Source organism: Paracoccidioides brasiliensis, assembly GCF_000150735.1.
Source record: "Paracoccidioides brasiliensis Pb18 unplaced genomic scaffold supercont2.1, whole genome shotgun sequence".
Classification (NCBI taxonomy): domain Eukaryota; kingdom Fungi; phylum Ascomycota; class Eurotiomycetes; order Onygenales; family Ajellomycetaceae; genus Paracoccidioides; species Paracoccidioides brasiliensis.
In genome coordinates, this window is record NW_011371358.1 from 3,825,301 (window position 1) to 3,845,587 (window position 20,287).

The window sequence follows — 20,287 nt, forward strand, 5'->3', positions numbered from 1 at the left end:
CATCCCATATACATATATGTGTATATATATTAATATTAATCCTGCTTCTGATTACTGAATAGAACATATCAACAGGTTGCTGGTTAACCTAAAAAGTCATCACATGACCTCAATCACGTGATGTTGATGATATAAGCATAGCTGCGCATGTGGTCTTTACAGCGCCCCGAATGTTTATGTTGATGATTGTTCCGAAAAGGCTCGCGCGTTGTTGCGACAGAAACAGACGACGTGCCGTCAGGAACCCTATCGAATATCCGCGCCCCACTCCTTCAGTAGCTTAACGAGAACCATATATCGCGACCGGGGATGACAGCACAAATTTAGTTCCTGCCAATATCTTTGTATTTTTTCCGTGTTTATCTCCATTTCTCGGTTTCCACCTCCCACAACCACCCTCCCTTGCGACCCGCCATGCCTCGAGTCGTGAATCCCCCGCAAAAGGGACATGGTCGTGGGCCCTCCAAACAAGCCACGACGCCGCATAAAAGTTCTCCGATGAAGTAAGCTCTTGCCTTTTCCCAAAGGGGGCGAAAGAGGATTGTATGTTGAGTGTGCGCAGGAGGAAGGCGCTGAGTGGGGAAGAAAGGGGGGGGAAGAACTATATCGTTGTATATTGATTGTTGACGCGGAGTCAATAATAACCCTTACTTATATCTTCGCCAAAACTGTAGGATCCCACTCAACGACGATGCGGGCGAGAAAGTTATGCGCTTTCAGTCCCGCCAGGCCCTCCATGATCTCCAAATGAACCAAATTAAAGCCGCCGTAAAGACCCCTATGCCGCCGATTCGCAAGGTCAACAGCTACGAAAGAGCATCGAGCATCAGTCCACTTACCCCACGGGGCTCCGGCACACGAGGGGCAAGAGAAACAGATTCAGATGGCCGGCAGATTGTCAACGGCAGGGCAGTCACGCCAATGAAACGAGTACCAATTCTCGCGAACTTCGAAGAATGGATGAAAATGGCGACTGACAACAAAATTAATGCGACGAATTCGTGGAATTTCGCCCTCATTGATTACTTCCACGACATGTCCCTGCTAAAGGAAGGCGACGGTGTCAATTTCCAGAAAGCTAGTTGTACGCTCGACGGATGCGTGAAAATCTACACCAGTCGGGTGGATAGTGTTGCTACTGAGACTGGCAAGTTACTGAGCGGATTGGCAGATAGCAATAATAAGAAGAGACAGCAGGATGAAGGAGATGGCGGCGAAGGAGGTGACGATGAGGAAGAGGAAGAGACTGGGGAAGACGGTGTGAAAAGAAAAAAGCAAAAAAAGGTACGACTCGATATTCTTTTGGTTCAGATCCTCTAATATTTCGAACTCTTACATGCTTTTTGTGTCAGACCCGATCGCACGAAAATACCCTGGCTCCGTCGTTTGCCTCTCTGCAATTAAAGAAGTTCGAACTAGAATTTTCAGTGGATCCCCTATTCAAGAAAGCTTCCGCAGATTTCGATGAGGGTGGAGCTAAGGGACTTCTTCTCAATCACCTCTCGATTGACGGCACCGGTAGAATTGTATTTGATAGCAGCGACGATGCTGGAGATTCCACAGCAGATGGCGATTGGACCTCTAAAAATGATGATCGAGAAGGGACCGTTGAAACCGATGCACCTCCGCAACCTTCTCCCGCAGCACAAAAGGGCGATTGGGACGACGAAAACATTGAAATTGACCTTGGACCCCTAGCCAACAAATTCTTTTCAAGCTTAGATAGCCTGGATGATCAGGATATCTGTCCCTCCCTGAAGGATTTCGATCTTGGTGATCCCAGTGGTTCACTTGATATTCCGTTCCTACGTGCACCTGATGATTGGCGACAGGACAAGTCCCAGTCTGAACGAGGAGTTGGAGAAGCCTCTGGAATCATGCTCGATGACGATATCGCTGTTGGATTTGATGATGATGATGATGATGATGTGACGATAACCGGCTTCGACTTGGGAGGCGATACGGGCTTCGGTGAAGGTGGTGAGGCATGGGCTAGGGACGCTGCGCTTGAACCCATGTTAAAAGTCCATCGTGTCGATGGTGGTGATGAGGAAATGGATGATTTTGATTCTAATGATCCATATACTATCTCTCTCTCTCATCAACCTGCCACCAATGAGCATAACAATATCCTTAGTTATTTCGATAATGCTTTGCAAAAGAATTGGGCAGGCCCCGAACATTGGAAAATTCGACGAATCAAAGAGACAACCACCGCATCTAGTGCACCTCCTCGGATACGTAAAGAGAAGGAACCTTTTGAAATCGACTTTGCTTCACCCCTTGATCCAACGCTCGCGGAGATGATCTATACTTCGTCAAGCTCTAACTCAGCGATATCCTTGCCGAAGGCACAATGGAAGACCAAAGGCAGGAACCTTCTGCCAGACGATAAACACTTTAACTCACGAGAACTTCTCCGCTTATTCCTCAAGCCCAAGGCTAGAATGGGATTCCGATCTCTTGCCAGAAGTCGACAGAATATGAGCCAACAAAATATTGTCAACAACAGCGAAATGGACGAGGCGTTCTGGGCTGCTCACAAAGCAGGCGGTGAACAAACTTGCCTGGAAGAGAGTGCTGCTCCTACCGGTGCTTATGACGCTGACTTCTTTGCTGATGATGAGGGTCTTGCCTTCCCTCACGGCCTTCCTTTGGGAGGTGATGATGACGACGAAAATATGCCATTCGCTGATGCGAGAGAAGCTTTTTCACCCAATATTGACTCTAACGCCCCGCCAGGCACTTCTGCAGGCGAACCAGGTGGTCTTTCAGGGCTCACTGCTTTGTTAAATGCTGCTGCAACTCCCGGTGGGGCACTGACAGGTGCTGGTGGATTTGGCTCTCAACTTGTCACTCAAGGTGGTCGAAGAGTACGCCCCGAATATGTGGCCTACGCAAGAGTGGCCAAGAAAGTTGACGTACGGCGACTGAAGGAAGAAATGTGGAGAGGTATTGGTGACCGATTAATCACATCGTCATCGTTCAGTTCAGCCTCACCTTCAGCAGCCGTAACATCTCTAAGCTCGCTAACGCCCGTCCCTGGGGAAAATGACACGGAATGTCCAAGCTCCGTTTCGTCAAAGATCCCTAAGCCAACAGAAGATGATACCAGTACGGAAGGCGGGGTCCTTCGATTTACATCCGTAATGCAGGGGCTTAAATCTTCCTATCCTGAACAAGCGTTGCGTGATATTAGCACGTCCTATTGTTTCATCTGCTTGCTCCATCTGGCTAATGAGAAAGGCCTTGTCCTGCAAAACAAAGGCGGCATGGATGGATGGGAGAACAATGGACTGGAGGAAATTTATGTTACTAAGGATGGAGGCGCTGTTATTGAAGGGGAGGTCTAAAGTACCCATCCGTCTCCTAGGTGGACAGATATGTGTGTTTTCCTTTTTCACAGTTTGAGTTAGTTTGCAAATTCCCTTACCCTACTAGAAGGCTGGGTCTAGCAATGTTTACCACCGCGCGAGACGGTTCTTTGGAATGGTACAGTGCAGAAGAATTGAGGTCTAATTCTTCTCATCTTATACATATTGGATATTTTTTTCCCTTTTTGTCTCAATTTTTGTTTCGTATTTCTGGTTTAACGGATCGGTACATATTCATAGAATTCGTCTGCTTTTCCTTTGCTCCCTATTTCCCTTCTGTTTACTGGCGTTTGGAATTGGCCGATATTTAGCCCAGGTGATTTTCCTTCTTCAAAGGTGACACGGTTATATTAATTGCTATATGTAATCCATGGTTTCTCCCGTGTCTGACCTGTACACCTAATCTATAAAAACAGAGCGCCGAAGGAAGTTTAAAAATCTACATGAATAGGCGGGATTTTTAAGGCTGTTGGCCAGATGAACAATATAGGTGAGACTTCTAATACAGACAGATATATAGTGTTTTCGTTTGCGGAGCCACCCTTGAACGCGCACATCCCCGACGCAGAGGATCGTCCTGTTAAGGTTGAGTTCGGCGTGAAAGGCAAGATATTATTTTCCTTTCACTAATCCCCGGGGTACTTTAGGTTTTGGCCGGCTCGAAGCGTCATAGAGACCCTCGTTTCGGTCAGCAAATTTTCAGTTCGATTGGTCGTTCTTAGTCTTATATCATCGAGATATATACTGGAAAAAGGGACATCAAAGGAGGGGTGAGTGATGGCCATATGAAAACAATATGCATGTTGGGGGGGGGGGGGGGGGGGAAGGAAATTTGCGTGCTAGCACAGAGAGGTGGTAAGCGTTGAAGTGAAAATATATATCCAAAAATAGCTCAACTAAGGAAAAGTTGAAAAGAATGGGGTATAGAGCATAATCAGGTTACTTCAACTTCGCCATCTCCTTTTCCTCTTGCATATCATCATCTCGTCACCAAAAGCAGCCGATTAATATCCCCCGTGGAAATTCTGTGGCTAGTTATAACTCAAAAACACAAAAGGAAAAAGCATGGTGTTCACAGGCAACTATTCAAAAAGATGGAAAGGGGTCAGTATTTTGAAATTCGCTCGACAAAGGAAAGTTCCCAAACAATATTAATCATGGATATATATTAAAAGAATAAAAGATGAAGTAAAGCCGAACAACACCAAATGCACCTCGATTCTCCCTATATCGGAATACTGGGTCGAAGCCACCCCATGAGCCACGAAATAACAAACAGTAAGCAGGCGTCCCAAGCCAACCTAATAATAGTTCCCGATTCCAATTCCCTTTGTTCATTTCGTGAAATCAGACTTAGACGACTGGCTATGAAAGAGTGGGCTTGTTCTCTTTCTGCATCTAGATATGTGATTCTTCCCGGTATATGCAGTTTGAAATAAAATATTGTACAGTATGTGACTATCTCTCAGCGTGACAAGTTGATGTGCAAAGCTGGCGATTGGGGAGATTCATCACACCTCTTTCGGAATTTAAAAGATTTCAGCAGATCATGAGTTTGGAGATGACACAATGCGGTCTTGTGTGGTTACTGCCATTCCAGGGGCGACGTCACTGCCTCGAGTTGTCGGAGCGAAGCTGGGACTTGTAAGGGGCGTTGCGTAAGCGCCTGGGATTGGTACGCTTGCATATATCTGCTCACCAGGCGCGGCATCGACATGTTGGTTCCTTCGTTCAAGGGTGGTCGGGGTCATCGGTGTTATGAATTCATCCTGTGAAAGTTTGGGGGTCGCATCTTGGACACGGATTGGGGGCGGGCGGAGTTGGAACGGTCGTTGTCCAGAAGCATAGGTGGCCTCTGGGGATTTGGGAGTTGCGTACTGTGTCGCATAGCCATCCTCAGCGTTGGAATAAGGATCTCCTCGCTTCATGGGACTCATTGGTGGTGATGCGAACCCAGGCGTGCGGGCAAATCCAGGGGTATTGGGAGCAGACTGGCTGCGGAGTTGGGCAAGGTAGAGATCAGATCGGGCTTTGTCGCGCACATCCATGGATTTGCGGAGCTTGCGCTTCGAGTAGAAGCGGTAGAAAACCACGGCATAGATGCAGATGACAAGCACTTCAATGATAACCTCAATGACGCAACATACAAGTGCCCAGTCCTAAAGAAGAAATTAGCTCTATTTTTCCCCCCCTCAAAATGGTAAGGAATAAGCCCGCGCTCACCTGCATGCGGCAAACAAGTTTATAATCAACCTCGTTCTTGTAGAACTCCCTTCTAGGACCTTCGGCACAGGCCCAACTCCAGATGTCTTTGTTCCCGTTAGACTGTTTGCTATTCTGAAGCACAGCTGCACCTGTAACCCACATGACTAGCGTGACAATGAAAAACATGACAGAGAAAACGGTATAGTAAACGGCTACCTTTTCTGCGCGTTTGTGGCCGCCACGGAAGTAGCCGTAGAAAACTCCAATGCAGAAAAGTAGAGATATCGAGGCAATAGAGAGGATGAGTATCTGGGGCCACAGAGGAGTGTTTGGCGCCCAGGCATTGAAGCTGTTCTTCTGGGCCAGATTCTTTGTAGCATTAAAAATGACAAAGCTCGTCGCTACCAAGGAGAGAATGATCAAACTGCAGCCGAAGCTGACACCACGAAGCATTAACTTCGCCAGTCGCACACGGGTTTTGATTTTCTTAATCGATGTCAGTGCCAAATTGTTGGAAATCCAAGGGATAAAAAGTAAATGAATCACATTTGGAGAAATGAGGTGTTGAAACGTACAAGATCTTTTGCATTCGCCTTCTCTGTGTCCTTTTCATGGTGCTCGAGTATCTGCTCCTCACGGAAGGTTGGACTGAGCATGAGTGAACGGCCAGCAGCACCAGGGGATTTCATGGCACTTTTTAAGGGTGAGTTTGGAGGATTTAGCCGGGTTGTTCCGGTCTGAGATTGATCTTCATTACGATCAGGTTTGTTTTCTGCCATATATCCAAAGCCGAGGTCCGAGACCTGAGCATGCTGGCTGGTTTTTGACATAGAGGGCGGATCCGCAAATGGAGATGGTCCAGAAGGTTCAGATGGAGAATGGACTGATGTGGCTTCTGCGAAACGAGCTGTCCGGGGAGATTTAAGGCTAGGGGCACCAGGATTCTCCTGCTTTTCGTTCATATCTTTGTCAGAAGACATCGTAAAACCAACAGCCTTGGAACGTTGCGGCTGAACAATGTCTACGGGGGAAACTGGCTCGCACTGCTCAAAGTGATCGCTACTGGAGTTCGAATATGTCATAGCAAAAGACTTGTGTCGCCGTCGCTCGAGGGTTGTTGGTTATCGTCGAGGTCCTTCCTTAAACCACCACAGATATGACTGTGTGTGGGTTACTTCGGACTCGCGATGATGAGGTATATGTCGAAGAGACCAGCTCGAGGGGAAGTAACGGATGGCAGGCTATACGCGGGAAGAAGTACGAATTTCGCAAACCGTGGGAGAATGGCAGCCTCAAACGATATTATTATTGAACAATGGAATGACAACGATGTTCTTGAAAGGGGAATAACTATCAGCAATCTATGTCTCTGAAAAAGGTAGATCAATGGCATCGAAAGCCAAAAGTAAAGTATAGAATGAATCAAATGTTCAAGTTGCATACCTGGTGAAGGAACGCCAGCAAACCTGCTACAGGTGATATATAGAAAGTATCACAATCTTCACCAATGTTGGATGAACGAAGTAGATTATTGTCTTCTGTGAAATATCTGCCAAATGGAACTTCTTCTCGTTCTTCTTACCGAATCATTAATTATGTCGGTCAACTAAGCTCAGCTCTGGAGAGTAAGAGTGCTGATTGTATCCGCGATGCCGGCCGCAGAGTAAAGAATGTAAATGGTAGGAAATCAGGGTTGATAGGTAGGAGGAAGGGGAAGTAAGAAGAGCGAGGTTGAATGGTCAAATCGAGAGATGAGGAGAAACGGGGAAGAGGGAGGGAGAGGGCTTAGAAGAGGAGGATATGGGAGACGTTGACTCGGTTCTGCGCAAACCAATAAAAAAAATCAATGCTGGCGAAGGAAGTGCTGGTTAAGCGCCCGGGTGGGTTGTGTGGATTGAACGGGGTTAACTAGGAGTTTTCATTCGGGAGTATAAACTCGCAATCTCCAAATAGATCTGAGGAGAATAAGACGGGAGGATGGAAGGAAGATCGGCAAGAGAAAAGGAAAAATGGAGGGGAAACAACTTGAAGGTTGAAACAGGGCCAGGACTGTATTTCATCCCTCTTTGCAGCGAATAACGAATGTATCCATGGATGCCCGGTCGGTGGCCGCAGCTTGACCGTCCTGGGCGAGTTCTTGGTTCTCACATTTCTGACTGTCCTTGTCGGCGGTTACATGCAACAGCCTCGATCAGTCCCTTGTTTCCGACTTCCCGTTCGTTGGCTGACGAAAAGACTGCCCCAATCAAATATGATCTTCTCCACTCACAAATCTCTGTCGACCGTAACTTAGCGCCCAGAAATGGACGCATCTTTTCTTCCCCTCAGCTCATAGGCGGGTAGTGAACTGCATGTTTGTTGGCAACTTGGCAACCGCCGGCCAATGGACGTCCAGAACCTCCAGTTGAACATCCTTTAGTTCAGCGGCAAAGGAGGCAGGGATACTCCAATCACAGCCAGTAAACAGACCAAATGGATCGACCGATGAGGGAACATCTCCATCGCACATGGTGTTTGGTTGGTGCTCTGTGCGACTGGTGAAAGTGCAGGAAAAGCACTATTGAAAGCCACCAATCACAAGGCTGGAGTGGGAGATTCCCGTTGATCACAGAGGCGGGGAAGACAGGCTCAGTGGGCTGGTGCGAGGGTTCCCCGTTTCCCCTAACTAGTTCCACTTGCAAGTGTGACGGATGTTCATGGGAGCAAGGGTTGAAGAATGCTGTAGTATGAATAGAACAGCTAGATATCTGGCACGATTAAAGAAACAAAAGAAGCTCACTTTCCACTGCTCTAGCCAAAATTTCCCTCAGTGGGGTCTGAATGTTTTGGTTTCTTTATTATTCGGCGATCCGATTTTCATATTGAGCCCGCACTGTGGTGGCTCCTAACTTATCATAACTATATGGCAGAAGTGAGCTTCCGGCCTGAGTAATCGCACCTGAACCTCGAGGGTTAACAGCTGGGGCTATCGTGTTTGAATGTTACGGTCATTGATTGCAAGGGAGGCAATATTCCAAGATTGAGGACGTTTTGCAGGGCTTGCTTATCCTTCAAGCGAGTTCATTGAACTAGTCAGTAGCTAGCTCGTTGATGAATACACGTCACTTGCCTATGCCCAAAGCCAAGACGAAACAATGTTGTATTCAATGTGGTAATGTGGTGAAATGGCGATAAGCGCATTATTCCTGGCTTAATGCGCACAGTTTGGATTCATGGATATGCCATCAACTTCGGCACAGTGGACGCATCTATGAATCCATCTGTGGATCGCAGATAGACTGCATTCCTGTGTTGGCACCAGGATTTTTGCCTGGCTTTCGAACAAAATTTCCGAAACGCACAATCAACCACAACTCCGAAAATAATACACTATTTTAACATCGCGGCTGAGATAAGTTATTGTATTTCCAACTGAACCAGTTGCAAAAATAATGATCGTGTTTGATTTCGAGGTTGATGGTTTAAGGTTGATGGATGCCCCATAATCTTATCTTGGTCTCCAGAGATCAACAACGATCAATCTGTGGTTTGTAGTTTAACTGGACTTTCAGACGCCAGTTCAGCAACAATCCCATTGAGTTGGATTGCACAGTCTCTTGCTTCCTAGTTTGCTCTTGTTTCTGCATGTATTGGGCATGCATTCATGTACGGACGTCAGGGGACATACATACATGACCTCTCTTCTGATGCAGAGTTTGTCCATGATGTCAGGAGATTGACGGAGGACCAAATACCATATAGGTATTTCAAACCCCTCGCGAGGAAGCATATGGAATCCTCACATCCATCGCAAGGGTTCCCAGGACAAGCAAAATTCCCTCTGCATCTTTAGCTGGTTGGAAAGAAACACTATTTCTTTGTATAACGCAGACAGTTAATCTCGTGTATTTGTACCCCCCGATCTGGGAAGGGAAAGGGAGGATGCTTCAGTTTCTCTCATAGGGCAAGTCGAGTCGCGATTCCAGGAAAGTTGATTCACATTGCGCGAGACACGCTCGGCTCATTCCATGTCCCACTTGTATTGAACCTATGCTTCAGGTGCGTAATGTCCCTGATGCTACCCAGGTGAGTGCTCTGTTTCCAGACAGCGGAGCACATTGGCTATCGGCTTCAGAACAGTGGTGGGGGATAGTAACTCGGGTGGAGCTGAATCACCGTTTCCCAGATACTGGACTTGTCGCCTGCTTTGGATCCCTGATACCGAGCGTAAAGTTATGTCTGTCATTTTGGGTTATATATAATCGGGGAGCCATCTAATTTCCATATGAACGGTCTGAAGCGGTCAGGGGGTGCCATTCTCTCGGGTGTGGACCGCGTTGTCAACCGTTGCTAAGCTGCAAGCTGGAGGAGAAGACGACAGTGTGTATATTTTTGAGATAGAGCCGGGGAATTGAGGTGGACGTAGCTGGCCTGGTATAAAAGCGTATCCTGTCATCATCTAGAGATCGAATTATTCGGCCCTTATGCTCATGAGATGTTAACTATACCATTGACATCCAGCAGTAGTGTACATATCTAAATATCTCTTCCTATTTCTTGTTATAAACTAGTTATTTCGTTAACTACCCGTGAGAAAACAGCCGCCCAAAGATATCAAAATATCACAGCATTCGCCAACGCAATGATGGAATAAATAGAACAATTGTCTCACTCTTTAAGGACGCCATATTCGTGGAAATTTTTAATATTTTTGGTAAATTTGTAATATCCAGCTGTATGTGCCAATGGGAACACCCATGTACCCCCCGACCAAATTCTGCTGGTGAGGTACATACATAATTGCAAAGTCCTCGGCGTTTTTCCAGCCAACCAGCTTCCGTGAAAAATATTTCTTTTCCTCAAACCAACCGTCCATGCGAAAAAAACAACACCCAACGGTTCAACTTCTCTTTATATTCCAGTTTACCACTGTCAAGTAGCAAGGAATGCCGCTCTCTTTCCCTCGTATGCTCACTAGCACATCTCGCCTTGCTTCCACGCGGCTCAATCTTCCACACCGGGTTGTGTCCGACTCTCCCATCCTCAAACAACCGCTTGCTTCCTTTTCATCCCGCTCTCAATTCTCCTTCCCCTTCCCCTCCACCGCCTCTCCGAACAAACCACCCCAGAAACCCTCTTCAGAATTCAAAATCATCCCCTGCCTCCTAATCATCCTCATCGGCAGCGGCTCCTACGTCTTCCTCGTGAAATCTCGCCTCCCGAAGAATGTCCCAACAACAACAACAACAACAGATGACTGAAATACCCACAACCTCAATCCCCGCCGAACTACCCCCACCCCAATCCTCAACAAATTCCACCCCGAAATTCTCTCCGGATTCCATAACCGTAATCTTCGTTCTTGGCGGCCCCGGTTCCGGCAAGGGCACGCAATCCGCAAACCTCGTCCGCGACTATGGGTTCAACCATCTGTCCGCTGGCGATTTGCTGCGAGCCGAGCAACAACGCAAAGGCTCGCTGTACGGTGACCTGATCCGCCACCATATCCGCGAGGGCATCATTGTGCCCATGGAGATCACTGTGGCGCTGTTGTCCAATGCCATGGGGCAGATATTAGAGGAGGAAAAGAAGAAGAAGAAGAAGCAGCAGCAGCAGCAGCAGCAGGATGTCGATAATAGTGAAGTGAGAGCGCGGTTCCTGATCGACGGTTTCCCGCGCAAGATGGACCAGGCGACCTTCTTCGAGGATACGGTATGTCCGTCCACGGCTACGCTGTTCCTCCGCTGTTCCGAGGATGTCATGTTGGACCGGCTGCTCAAGCGTGGGGAGACGAGCGGACGTGATGACGATAATATCGAGTCTATACGGAAGAGGTTCCGGGTCTTTGAGGAGACGAGTATGCCAGTTATTCACTATTATGAGAAGGAGGGGAAGGTGATAAGTGTTGAGGCAGTGGGGAGTGTGGAGGAGGTTTATCAGAAGATTAGGGAGGGGCTGGTGAGAAGGGGCATTAAGAGGGTGAATGTGGACAACTGATTGATTTCATTTTTCTAACAGTTGTGTGTGTGTTCTGATAATATATTTTTGTTTTTGTTGTGAGCATTGGATTGCAGGGTCAATCGATAAATCTCCTAACTAGTCATTTCATTTTCTTTCAAATTACTTTAATATATAATTAGATATACGGAAGGTTCCTCCCCATGCATATTGAACTTTAGAAACGCTCTCTACCCAAAGAACCTGAGTATGTGAAGAGTGACTATGTGGTTTTTATATTTGGATATTTCTGTCCCCAGGATGTATCTGCACACCTAGTGTTTGCCTATAGAATGGCAGGTAGAGTCTGCTTTTCTGCTTGGGAAAATGGAGATGCATAGAAACAAAGCATGAGTTCGAATGCATCTATGCTTTTAAAATTATCGTATTTGTTGTTCCTCGTTTTCCTCAATTTTATCTCATTTTCACTAATCTCTAAGTCGTTGCATTCGACGGGAACAAGGTCCAACTCTGGCACTCCGGAAAGCAGTAAGGAAAAGCAAAGATCAAGACAAGCCCCAAGCTGTATTTTTCTCTCTGGAAGAGAGGTACAATAAAAGGATAGAATTTTGGATGGCAATTGAAAGAGAGCAGAAATGGTCATTTCTTAACACCATTCGAAGGGAAAACTGAGGAAATAATAATAATAATAATAAAAAGAAGAAAAAAAAGAGTCAGCAGATTAAAACCACAAATATTAATCCACAACGAGCAAGGGAAAACGGTAATAAAAAAGACAGAAAGGAAAAAAGAAAAAGAAAATATCCCTAATCACCTCCACCAACCAAATCAACCTCCCTAGGCTGATGCTCCTGCTGCTGCTGCTGTCTCTGATGATGCCCATGCCCATGGCCATGACCATGCCCATGACCATGTCCACCACCTCTCCTCCTATCTCCACCACCCCTCTGCTGCGAACCTCCCTCCGCATTGGCAGCAGCAGCAGCAACGGTGGCGGCGGCCGCTGCACTTGCCGCCGCCATTTCCTCGCGTACAAACTTCTCCTTCTCATTCCTCACAACATCCAGCACATTCTCCAGACTGCGTCTCCACACCATCAATCGCCCCTGCACCTCCGCCCACTGCTTCTCTCCAAACACCCGGTACGTCGCGCGGTGCACAAGGAACTCGCCCTTTAACTGGCTCAGTTTGCCCTCCACCAGGCCCGCGCGGATGGTGTCGATGACCCACTTCTCCACGTCGTCGCGCGGGATGCGCAGGGCTGATGCGATGGTATCGTATGGCAGGGAGCGCGAGGGGGTGGTGGAGGACAAGCTTGCTAGCGTGAGCAGGCGCATTTTTGTCTGCAGGATGTCGGCGGAGGCGGCGAGGTTGTGAATGGAGGAGAGCGGGGTGGCTTTTATGCTGTCTTCGTAGGCGTCTAGGGTGTCTGCGGCGAAGATCTCGAGGAGCTCGAAGAGGTGCGGTTCCGTGGTGCGGAGTGATTGGATGGCGTCACTGGCTGTTAGGGGGGTGAAGTCGAAGACGGAGGGGGAGGTGAAGGCGGATAGGAGGGCGCGGAGGGCGATGTCGTGCGCTTCAGGGGTAGAGGATTCGGAGGGTGGGATGGCCTGGAGGGCTGAGACGAGGTGCGAATGAGCCATGTCACGGTCGCCGGCGTCCTTAGCTGCGTCGGAGATGGCTAGGTGAAGGCGTTGCAGGTCCTCTTCGTCCAGACCCCAGGAGGAGATCCAGGAGGGAAGTTGGGTGTTAAGTTGCGACTTGAGAGCGGCGAAGGCCAGGGATGAAGGCGCCTGGCGGATGACAGCGAGGATGGCGAGGAAGACGTGGTAGCGGCCCATGTCTTGTTGGGGGAGGGTGTTGAAGATTGTTGAGAGGATGGAGATGGAGAAGGTTGAGCTGTTCTGTGGGGAGGAGGTGAAGGGTTTGGCCAGGTAGCTGCAGACTCGCGGGAGGAACATGTTCACCGACGAGGATTGGCGGATGAGATGAATGAGCAGCTTGTAGGCAGTGGATATTTCTGTAGTTTTTGTTATATTAAAAAAATTAAAAATTCATGAGTTAGTCTATTTGTTCAGATATATAAAATGTTTCAGGCCAAGGGAAAAGTTGCGATTGAGAATCTAGGGGGCATCCCTCACTCACCCTTCTCCGGCGCTGCATTCAAGGCCGCAGCAGCGACCACAATTTTCTTCAGCACCTCATCCCTCTGAGAAAGAATCTGCTGCTTCTGCGCGGGACTGGGTTCCTCCTCAAGCTGTTCCTTTTCACGCAGAGCCTCGAGAGCCGGAAAAATCTCAGCTTGGACTCCCCTGTCCGTTTTCCGGATGGCATCGATGTACTGGGCCAGCTCGTCGGCCAGTTCAGTAAACGAGCCCTCGACCAGGAGGGTGTTGGGTGCAGCAGCCATCCTGAAGGTGCTGCAGGGAGTGTAAATGGTGGCTTGTATCTAATCTTGGATACTGCGGTTGGGCTGGGGGTAAGGGAGCGTGTCTCTTTTGGCTGCGGAATGGAAGATTTTTGGTTTGATGGAATTCGAGAATTTCGATGTGTGGGCGGTCTTGGCGAGGTTGCGATGTATCTTTTGGCGGGCAACAGAGAGCTCTGTCCCCACAAAATGGCAGCGTAAAAATTAGGAAAAATTAAGAAAATTAAAAAGATAGTCTAAAATAATGTAAATTTAATAGTAAAATCCTTTTGAATATTTTGATAGTAATTTTACTCCGAGATAATGAGGATAATACTAGTACATCTTCTGTGTACCACCAGATGGATTCACTCAGTCTATTTCCTCCCAAGTCAAACGTCATTACATGTATCATTTGAGCTCTAAAGTTGACCCGCGCCTAAATAAAAACTGGGACAGAAACACAAAAACTATTTCGGACATGTTGGTTTGTTTCCGCAAAGAATTTCGGGAGGCATATTCAGCCAAATCAAATGCCATCACTACCATTTTGCTGCAGTGGCTGATGCACGCATTACGTCTCATCATGAACACCTACGGAGCACCATCTGGAAATTAAAGAAAGGAAAAGAAAGGAATGCTCATAGCATTGAGGTTTAAGGAGGCTAAGAAATATAGGGTGAGCAAGCATACAAGCAAAACAAAAACAAATCATTATCGCAAGAGGCATCTATCTTGCTGCGACCATTTCATTTCTTCCTTCAACCATTCCTGATTTTCCCACCCTTTACTCCAGTCCTGCACACACATCAACAGGGCATGAACACATCTCATCGTCGTCATTAAAAATAAGAAAGGTTCTGTCCGCTAAACAACATAAACACCACGGTCAGGAGTCTGCCACAGTCAGGCGGCTACATGAAAAGCTTGAAAGCCGCGAGGAAAGCGGCAACTAGGATGCTAGCAGAGGAATCATGAGGCACACGGAGGGTGGAAGCTGGGTTGCTGGTCTTTGAGGAACTTGTATTTTGGGTGACGGTGGGGATGTTGCTTGAGATCTGCGCTTCTTGGGTCTTGGTTGGTCTGGCGCTGGAAGTGATCTCCCCCTTTGATTTAAAAGGATCCTGAGTGCCGAGACATTTGGACTGGTTCTCCTTGCAGGCTCTCTGACCCATCAGGTCATCGGGGTGGCTTGCAATACATTGGGCAAAGGTCGAGGTGCAGATGAAGAACGGCATCGTGCTCTTATACTTGGTCAGGTCGGGGGTGGTTCCGTCCCCGCAGGTGCAGGTGTAGCTCAGATCACTCTGATGCGGTGGGTTAGTATTATCTCAAAGCGACACTTGATATGTGATGCAGGAAGGAACACCAAGAAGAGAATGGGAGACAGGGTCTTGGATGCATTGGATTGGATACATACTGCGCTGCACTTATTGACCGAGGCAAAGTTCTGGCAGATGGCAGGGCAAGCGGCGGACTGGGAATCACACCAGGCATCTGACAACCAATTGGTTAGCAACACATGCCCCCTAACGCGAAAATAAGACAAATTCCTGGAAGCTGCTGGTCACTAACATTTTTGGTCGGTCGGGACAGCACCTAGGTTGAAATCAGGGGGGAAAGTTTGGGCAGCGATACCCGTCATCACCAGCAGAGACACAACAGAGAGGAGAACGGAGAGCAACATGATGGTAGCTGTGTTGCGTTGTCAAGTATCACCGTAGACAGAGAAGAGAAAAGAGGTAGAGCAAAGCTTCAGAGAGCAATTGAAGCTAGCTGAAAGGATATGAGGGGTGTATCAATTGGGAATCGCGGTAATGAGCTGCAGCCAGAGACGACAACAGATTTGGGATGAGACCAAGGGGAAGAGAATTGGTAGAGGTTTAGAGAGAGAGAGAGAGAGAGCTGGCGGATATTTGTGTGTTGCGGTGAGACTGATGCGCTTGCGGAAGCGGTTGTTGCTGTGGCGGTTGCTCTGACGGAGCTACCTATCAACAACACACGGAGTGTGGCAGAGATCTGCGGATGGATCTTAGTTATCTATCACCGTGGCCGTGGCCCGTTTGTTTTTTTTGTTTTTTTTTTTTTTTTTTTTTTTTTTTTTTTTTTTGGGGGGGGGGGGGGTTCGGGGGCGCCTTTGTGGTTGATGGGATAACTACTGCAGCAACGGTAACCAATGAACCAACAACACAGGCAGAGAGTAAAGGCACAGTCAGCCTTGTATTATTATCAGCCAGGAAGAATGTGATTTGTTACATTGAGGGCTCTGAATATATTTATTAGATATGAATGACGCTGGATAAAAAGAGGGAGAGAAGAAGCAGCAGAAAAAGAAAAAGAAAAGAAAAAGAAAAGAAAAAGAAAAGAAAAAGAAAACAAAACAAAAAGAAAACAAAAAGAAATATAAACAAAAAACAACCCCCGAGAGAGAGGCAAACGTAAAGCTGAAGAAGGAAGCCCTCCCTCGTTCCACCGGCTAATTCCTGCTCGGGGCCGGGGCGGGTGTAAAGGGGGCTGGTGTAAGGGGAGCGGTTTAACCCTGTGCTGTCCTCCTGTGCTGTTAGTTAGTAGGCTCTGCTGCCACTGACACGCACGTTGACCACGCTTGGGTTGGAACGATGCGATGCTGCCGGGAGCGGGTCCAGGGAGATAATTTAACCCCCTTAGAATCCAACAAAACAGGCTAAATTCCCTCTTCTAGTCCTTGGATTTCCCTAGTCCCTGTGGTGCCAACAGCCACAGAATTCATCATAAAATGAAAGTGAGCTCCCGGGCCAAGAAGCTCATGGTTTATTACGCCTGTTATCAGTGGAGATGAGGGATCTGGTTTTTCAAGGGTCACTCTTCACACAATCTTCTCTGTCATTTTTTCCCCTCTCTTCTTCTTCTGAACTCGTTCGGCTATATATCGAGGGGTCCCCCGTAATGGAGCCCCTCCATATGCCTCCAGAAGCTGATGGGCCTTTCTCATGCTACCTGATGGATACATGAAAGATGATTTCGATCCATTGTTAACCTTCAACTTCCTCCTGCTGATATGGCTGGGTTGAGAAGAACATCCCAAGTGGATTTGCATCCAACCGCTCGAATGGGGCTGAAGGTTCTTACTAACTAACTTAAGGTTAGTTAACTTAAACTCCCGGTTCCTGAAAACTGCCGAGGCCAAATCCGGTGTCAGAGCCGTGGAAGAAAAGACGAAAAGCAAAGAGAGATGGGAGAATAGGAAACAATAAGAAAAAGAGGGATAAAATGTTGTTGTTGTTGTTGTTGTTCCTTTGGTGAAACTGATGGCCTCTGTTTCCCTCACTCCCCAAATTCTTCAATTCGCCAATTAACCTCCTCCAACTCATCCGTACAACCTCTCCGTTCCCTCAACGTAACTGGCGGAATCTCCTATAGCAAGGGATCAAAAAACCACCACCGCAACCGCACCATGTCGTCCTCATCCTCATCCTCCTCTTCCGCTTACACACCTACATCTACTCCTCCAGGTTCCATCCCCCCAGAAACCCTCTCCCACTTCCAATCAGACCCATGGACATCCACGTTCCTCAATCTCCCAACCCACGCCGCCATAAAAACCTACTCGCGAACCTCCGACCCAGCAACCGGCGAAGACGCCTTCTTCGCCCGCACAATCGGCTCCCCAACCACAATCCCCCACTGCCTCACCCTCCGCAAGAAAACAATTGAGCAACCGCCAACCCACCAACCTCTTCCCTTTCCCCCGCCCGCTACTGGCCCCATGGCACCAGCAGCAGGCCGCCCCATCCCATCTAACAAAGTCGACCTCTTCGCTCTCTTCTCCCTCGCCACGCCGGGCATAAGCGGGCACCCGGGCACGGCGCATGGCGGTGTCATCGCCACGCTGCTCGACGAGGTGATGTCATTGGCCGTCTCGCTGCATATCCCTGGCTACAGGGAGAATGAGAAGGCGGAACGGGCGAGGTTGTATACGGCGCAGCTGGATGTGAGGTATCGGAGGCCGGTGAGGGTGCCGGGGATGGCGGTTGTGAAGGCGTGGTGTGTGGTGAGGGAGGGGAGGAGGTTTTTTATGAGAGGGCAGCTTGTGCAGGAGGAAGGGGAGGGGACAGGAAAAGGCAACGGCAAAGGCGGGGTGGGACAGTTGGAGTGGGTTAAGAGGAAGCTGGTTTGTACAGAGGCATATGGGGTTTGGGTGCAGTCGAGGGAGGGAAAGTTGTGATTCTGCATTAGGCTCTCTCTCTGTGGGTGTGTGTATATAGAGGGCTAATTTCTATATCTCAACGTATAGAGCATAGAGTAGTCATGGAACCTGTGGAATTCGTGTTTATTATGTGATATAGCATGGATATTATACATTCATTCTACCTCCACTTTCTCCCCCAACCCAACAACCAACAAATTCAGAGCTTCGCAAATATTTAGACTTATACGTGACTTGACTTTGATTTGGCCGGAGTAAAGGCTTGCGTCGGGATGCCGAGGTAACTTGCTCGGCCCGACTGGCCCAACCCAAACCACCAAAATTTCCTCCGACGATTGCATCGATCATTCATCCATACACAATATCCCGTGCTGTTCCCACAAAGAACTATTCTCCTATCTTATTTTATATTTTGTATATATTCTGTGCGCCGTCTCCTGATTTTCTATTCCGGGATTTTCAGTTTTTTTGTCTGTCCTCTACCTCTTTTGGAAATTTACATGTTTGATATAACCCTCGCCTCGCCTCATGCAACTGCTTTCACATCTCGCAGTTCGTTGGGAATAGAGGGTGTCTAGACGGAGGGATACGTTTTTGTTCCTGGACCGAAGCTTTCCACAATGGTGGGGTTTGTTGCGAAAGCTCAATTGGACGGGATTTAAAACATATAACTACGCACCGACCATGACGGCCGCGAACAGATTCGAGGCCGCTACGGCTGTCACCCCACTGTCCTCGCACACCTACGCCGTAAATCTACGATTGGAATGGTGTATCGGAACAGGTATGCATATGCATGCATGCATGCATCATCTCCTCCTCCCTCCTCCCTCCCAAACCTATCCCATAATTTATGATTCCAACAAACAGCTAACCCCCTTTGCCCAGTTCCCCATGGCGGCTACGTAACCTCCATCTTCCACAACGTCGCAGTCACCCATCTCAAACACACCCACCCAACCCTGCACTCCGGTGCTCCCCACCCCATAACAATCCACCTTACCTTCCTGCGCCGCACCGAAGCTGGCCCCGCCACCTTCACCGTGCAAGATACAAAACTCGGCTCCCGCACCTCAACCCTACACATAACCCTCAGCCAACTGGATCCCGACGGCGCCGTCCGAGAAGAGGCTGCCAGTTACATCACCGTCTCCAATTTCGACCAGGAGGAGGGCCCCACGATGAATACCGGGTATGAACTGTCTGCCTTGCCGGTGCGGGGGCCAGGGGACCTTGCTGCTGTTGGTGGTGTCAGAGGCGGAGCGCTGACGGTGGACCTGGCGAGGTTGGCCCGGGACGGCCGTGATGGTGACTGGGAGCGCTTCCATGCTGCCTTTGCGACCATGCGCAAGGCGTCGCAGCATGCCGAGTTCTACACGCCCCGGCGCTCGGGAATGGGGAAGACATATTCCGGCGTCGTGGAGCAGTGGGCCCGATTTAAGCCGTATGGCAGAATCGAGCGTTGGACGGATGCGTCGCTGGGTTATCTGGCGGATATGTTCCCGATGATGCTGGAGACGTTTGATCGGAAGCAGTGGGGGGCGGATGGAGCGACGGCTCCTGGGTCTGCGGCCGCCGCGGAAAGTAGCAGCGACAAGGTGGCCAGGTACTGGTACCCGACTGTCCTGCTGAATATCGAGTTTAAGAAGAAGTTGCCAGCGGAGGGGGTGGAGTGGCTGTATTCACGTGTGCAGACGAAAGTGCTGAGAGATGGGAGGATGGATTTGGATCTTGTCATGCTGGATGAGCAGGGTGAGGTTGTCGCGTTGAGTAACCATGTCGCACTGATTGTGGATGCGCAGAGGAATTTTGACCAGAGGAAGGGAAATGGGACTGGAAATGGGGCCACGAAGATATAGGCAATTCTATTTGGCACTATCGGAATGTTTTCCTTTGGTTCCCAAGGTGATTTGCTGGACCCCAACCGCGGTATATAGCTCTGTCACTGCGTTGTACATAGATATAGATGTGTGGCTATCCGTGATATATGAAGCTTGTAGACCTAGAGAGATTCAATTCTATATATATATATATATATATTCCCAACATAGCGACGAATTGAGGAAAGTGAGCAGAATAACTATTCGGATCGCTTGCTTAAAAGTGAAGACAGCAGCTAATTAGAATACATAACTCAATAAATTGTACATATGAGAGATGACAACTAAGGCTGAATAG

The 20,287-nt window shown here is 48.4% G+C and overlaps 8 protein-coding genes across 8 annotated transcripts; 4 read left to right on the plus strand and 4 right to left on the minus strand.

Annotated features, from left to right (window-relative positions):
* Nucleotides 1-414: 414 nt before the first annotated feature.
* On the plus strand, nt 415-3,353 carry PADG_01155 (condensin subunit BRN1; the record flags this gene model as incomplete). The annotated part of the gene is made up of 3 exons (XM_010757844.1): nt 415-503; nt 675-1,284; nt 1,353-3,353. 3 exons carry the CDS (start codon nt 415-417, stop codon nt 3,351-3,353), a joined length of 2,700 nt encoding a protein of 899 aa, XP_010756146.1.
* Nucleotides 3,354-4,921: 1,568 nt separating this feature from the next.
* On the minus strand, nt 4,922-6,661 carry PADG_01156 (uncharacterized protein; the record flags this gene model as incomplete). The annotated part of the gene is made up of 3 exons (XM_010757845.1): nt 4,922-5,533; nt 5,598-6,065; nt 6,155-6,661. The coding sequence occupies 3 exons, from the start codon at nt 6,659-6,661 to the stop codon at nt 4,922-4,924; spliced, it is 1,587 nt and encodes a 528-aa protein (XP_010756147.1).
* A 1,247-nt stretch (nt 6,662-7,908) lies between these two features.
* PADG_01157 (uncharacterized protein) lies at nt 7,909-8,088 on the minus strand (the record flags this gene model as incomplete). Its single annotated transcript, XM_010758326.1, has 1 exon — nt 7,909-8,088. The coding sequence occupies one exon, from the start codon at nt 8,086-8,088 to the stop codon at nt 7,909-7,911; it is 180 nt and encodes a 59-aa protein (XP_010756628.1).
* Nucleotides 8,089-10,784: 2,696 nt separating this feature from the next.
* Nucleotides 10,785-11,555, plus strand: PADG_01159 (bifunctional uridylate/adenylate kinase; the record flags this gene model as incomplete). Its single annotated transcript, XM_010757846.1, has 1 exon — nt 10,785-11,555. One exon carries the CDS (start codon nt 10,785-10,787, stop codon nt 11,553-11,555), a length of 771 nt encoding a protein of 256 aa, XP_010756148.1.
* A 767-nt stretch (nt 11,556-12,322) lies between these two features.
* On the minus strand, nt 12,323-13,926 carry PADG_01160 (uncharacterized protein; the record flags this gene model as incomplete). Its single annotated transcript, XM_010758327.1, has 2 exons — nt 12,323-13,536; nt 13,662-13,926. The coding sequence occupies 2 exons, from the start codon at nt 13,924-13,926 to the stop codon at nt 12,323-12,325; spliced, it is 1,479 nt and encodes a 492-aa protein (XP_010756629.1).
* A 911-nt stretch (nt 13,927-14,837) lies between these two features.
* PADG_01161 (uncharacterized protein) lies at nt 14,838-15,610 on the minus strand (the record flags this gene model as incomplete). The annotated part of the gene is made up of 3 exons (XM_010758328.1): nt 14,838-15,230; nt 15,344-15,420; nt 15,499-15,610. 3 exons carry the CDS (start codon nt 15,608-15,610, stop codon nt 14,838-14,840), a joined length of 582 nt encoding a protein of 193 aa, XP_010756630.1.
* A 1,746-nt stretch (nt 15,611-17,356) lies between these two features.
* On the plus strand, nt 17,357-18,127 carry PADG_01162 (uncharacterized protein; the record flags this gene model as incomplete). Its single annotated transcript, XM_010758329.1, has 1 exon — nt 17,357-18,127. The coding sequence occupies one exon, from the start codon at nt 17,357-17,359 to the stop codon at nt 18,125-18,127; it is 771 nt and encodes a 256-aa protein (XP_010756631.1).
* A 666-nt stretch (nt 18,128-18,793) lies between these two features.
* On the plus strand, nt 18,794-19,968 carry PADG_01163 (uncharacterized protein; the record flags this gene model as incomplete). The annotated part of the gene is made up of 2 exons (XM_010758330.1): nt 18,794-18,893; nt 18,998-19,968. The coding sequence occupies 2 exons, from the start codon at nt 18,794-18,796 to the stop codon at nt 19,966-19,968; spliced, it is 1,071 nt and encodes a 356-aa protein (XP_010756632.1).
* Between the last annotated feature and the right edge of the window lie 319 nt (nt 19,969-20,287).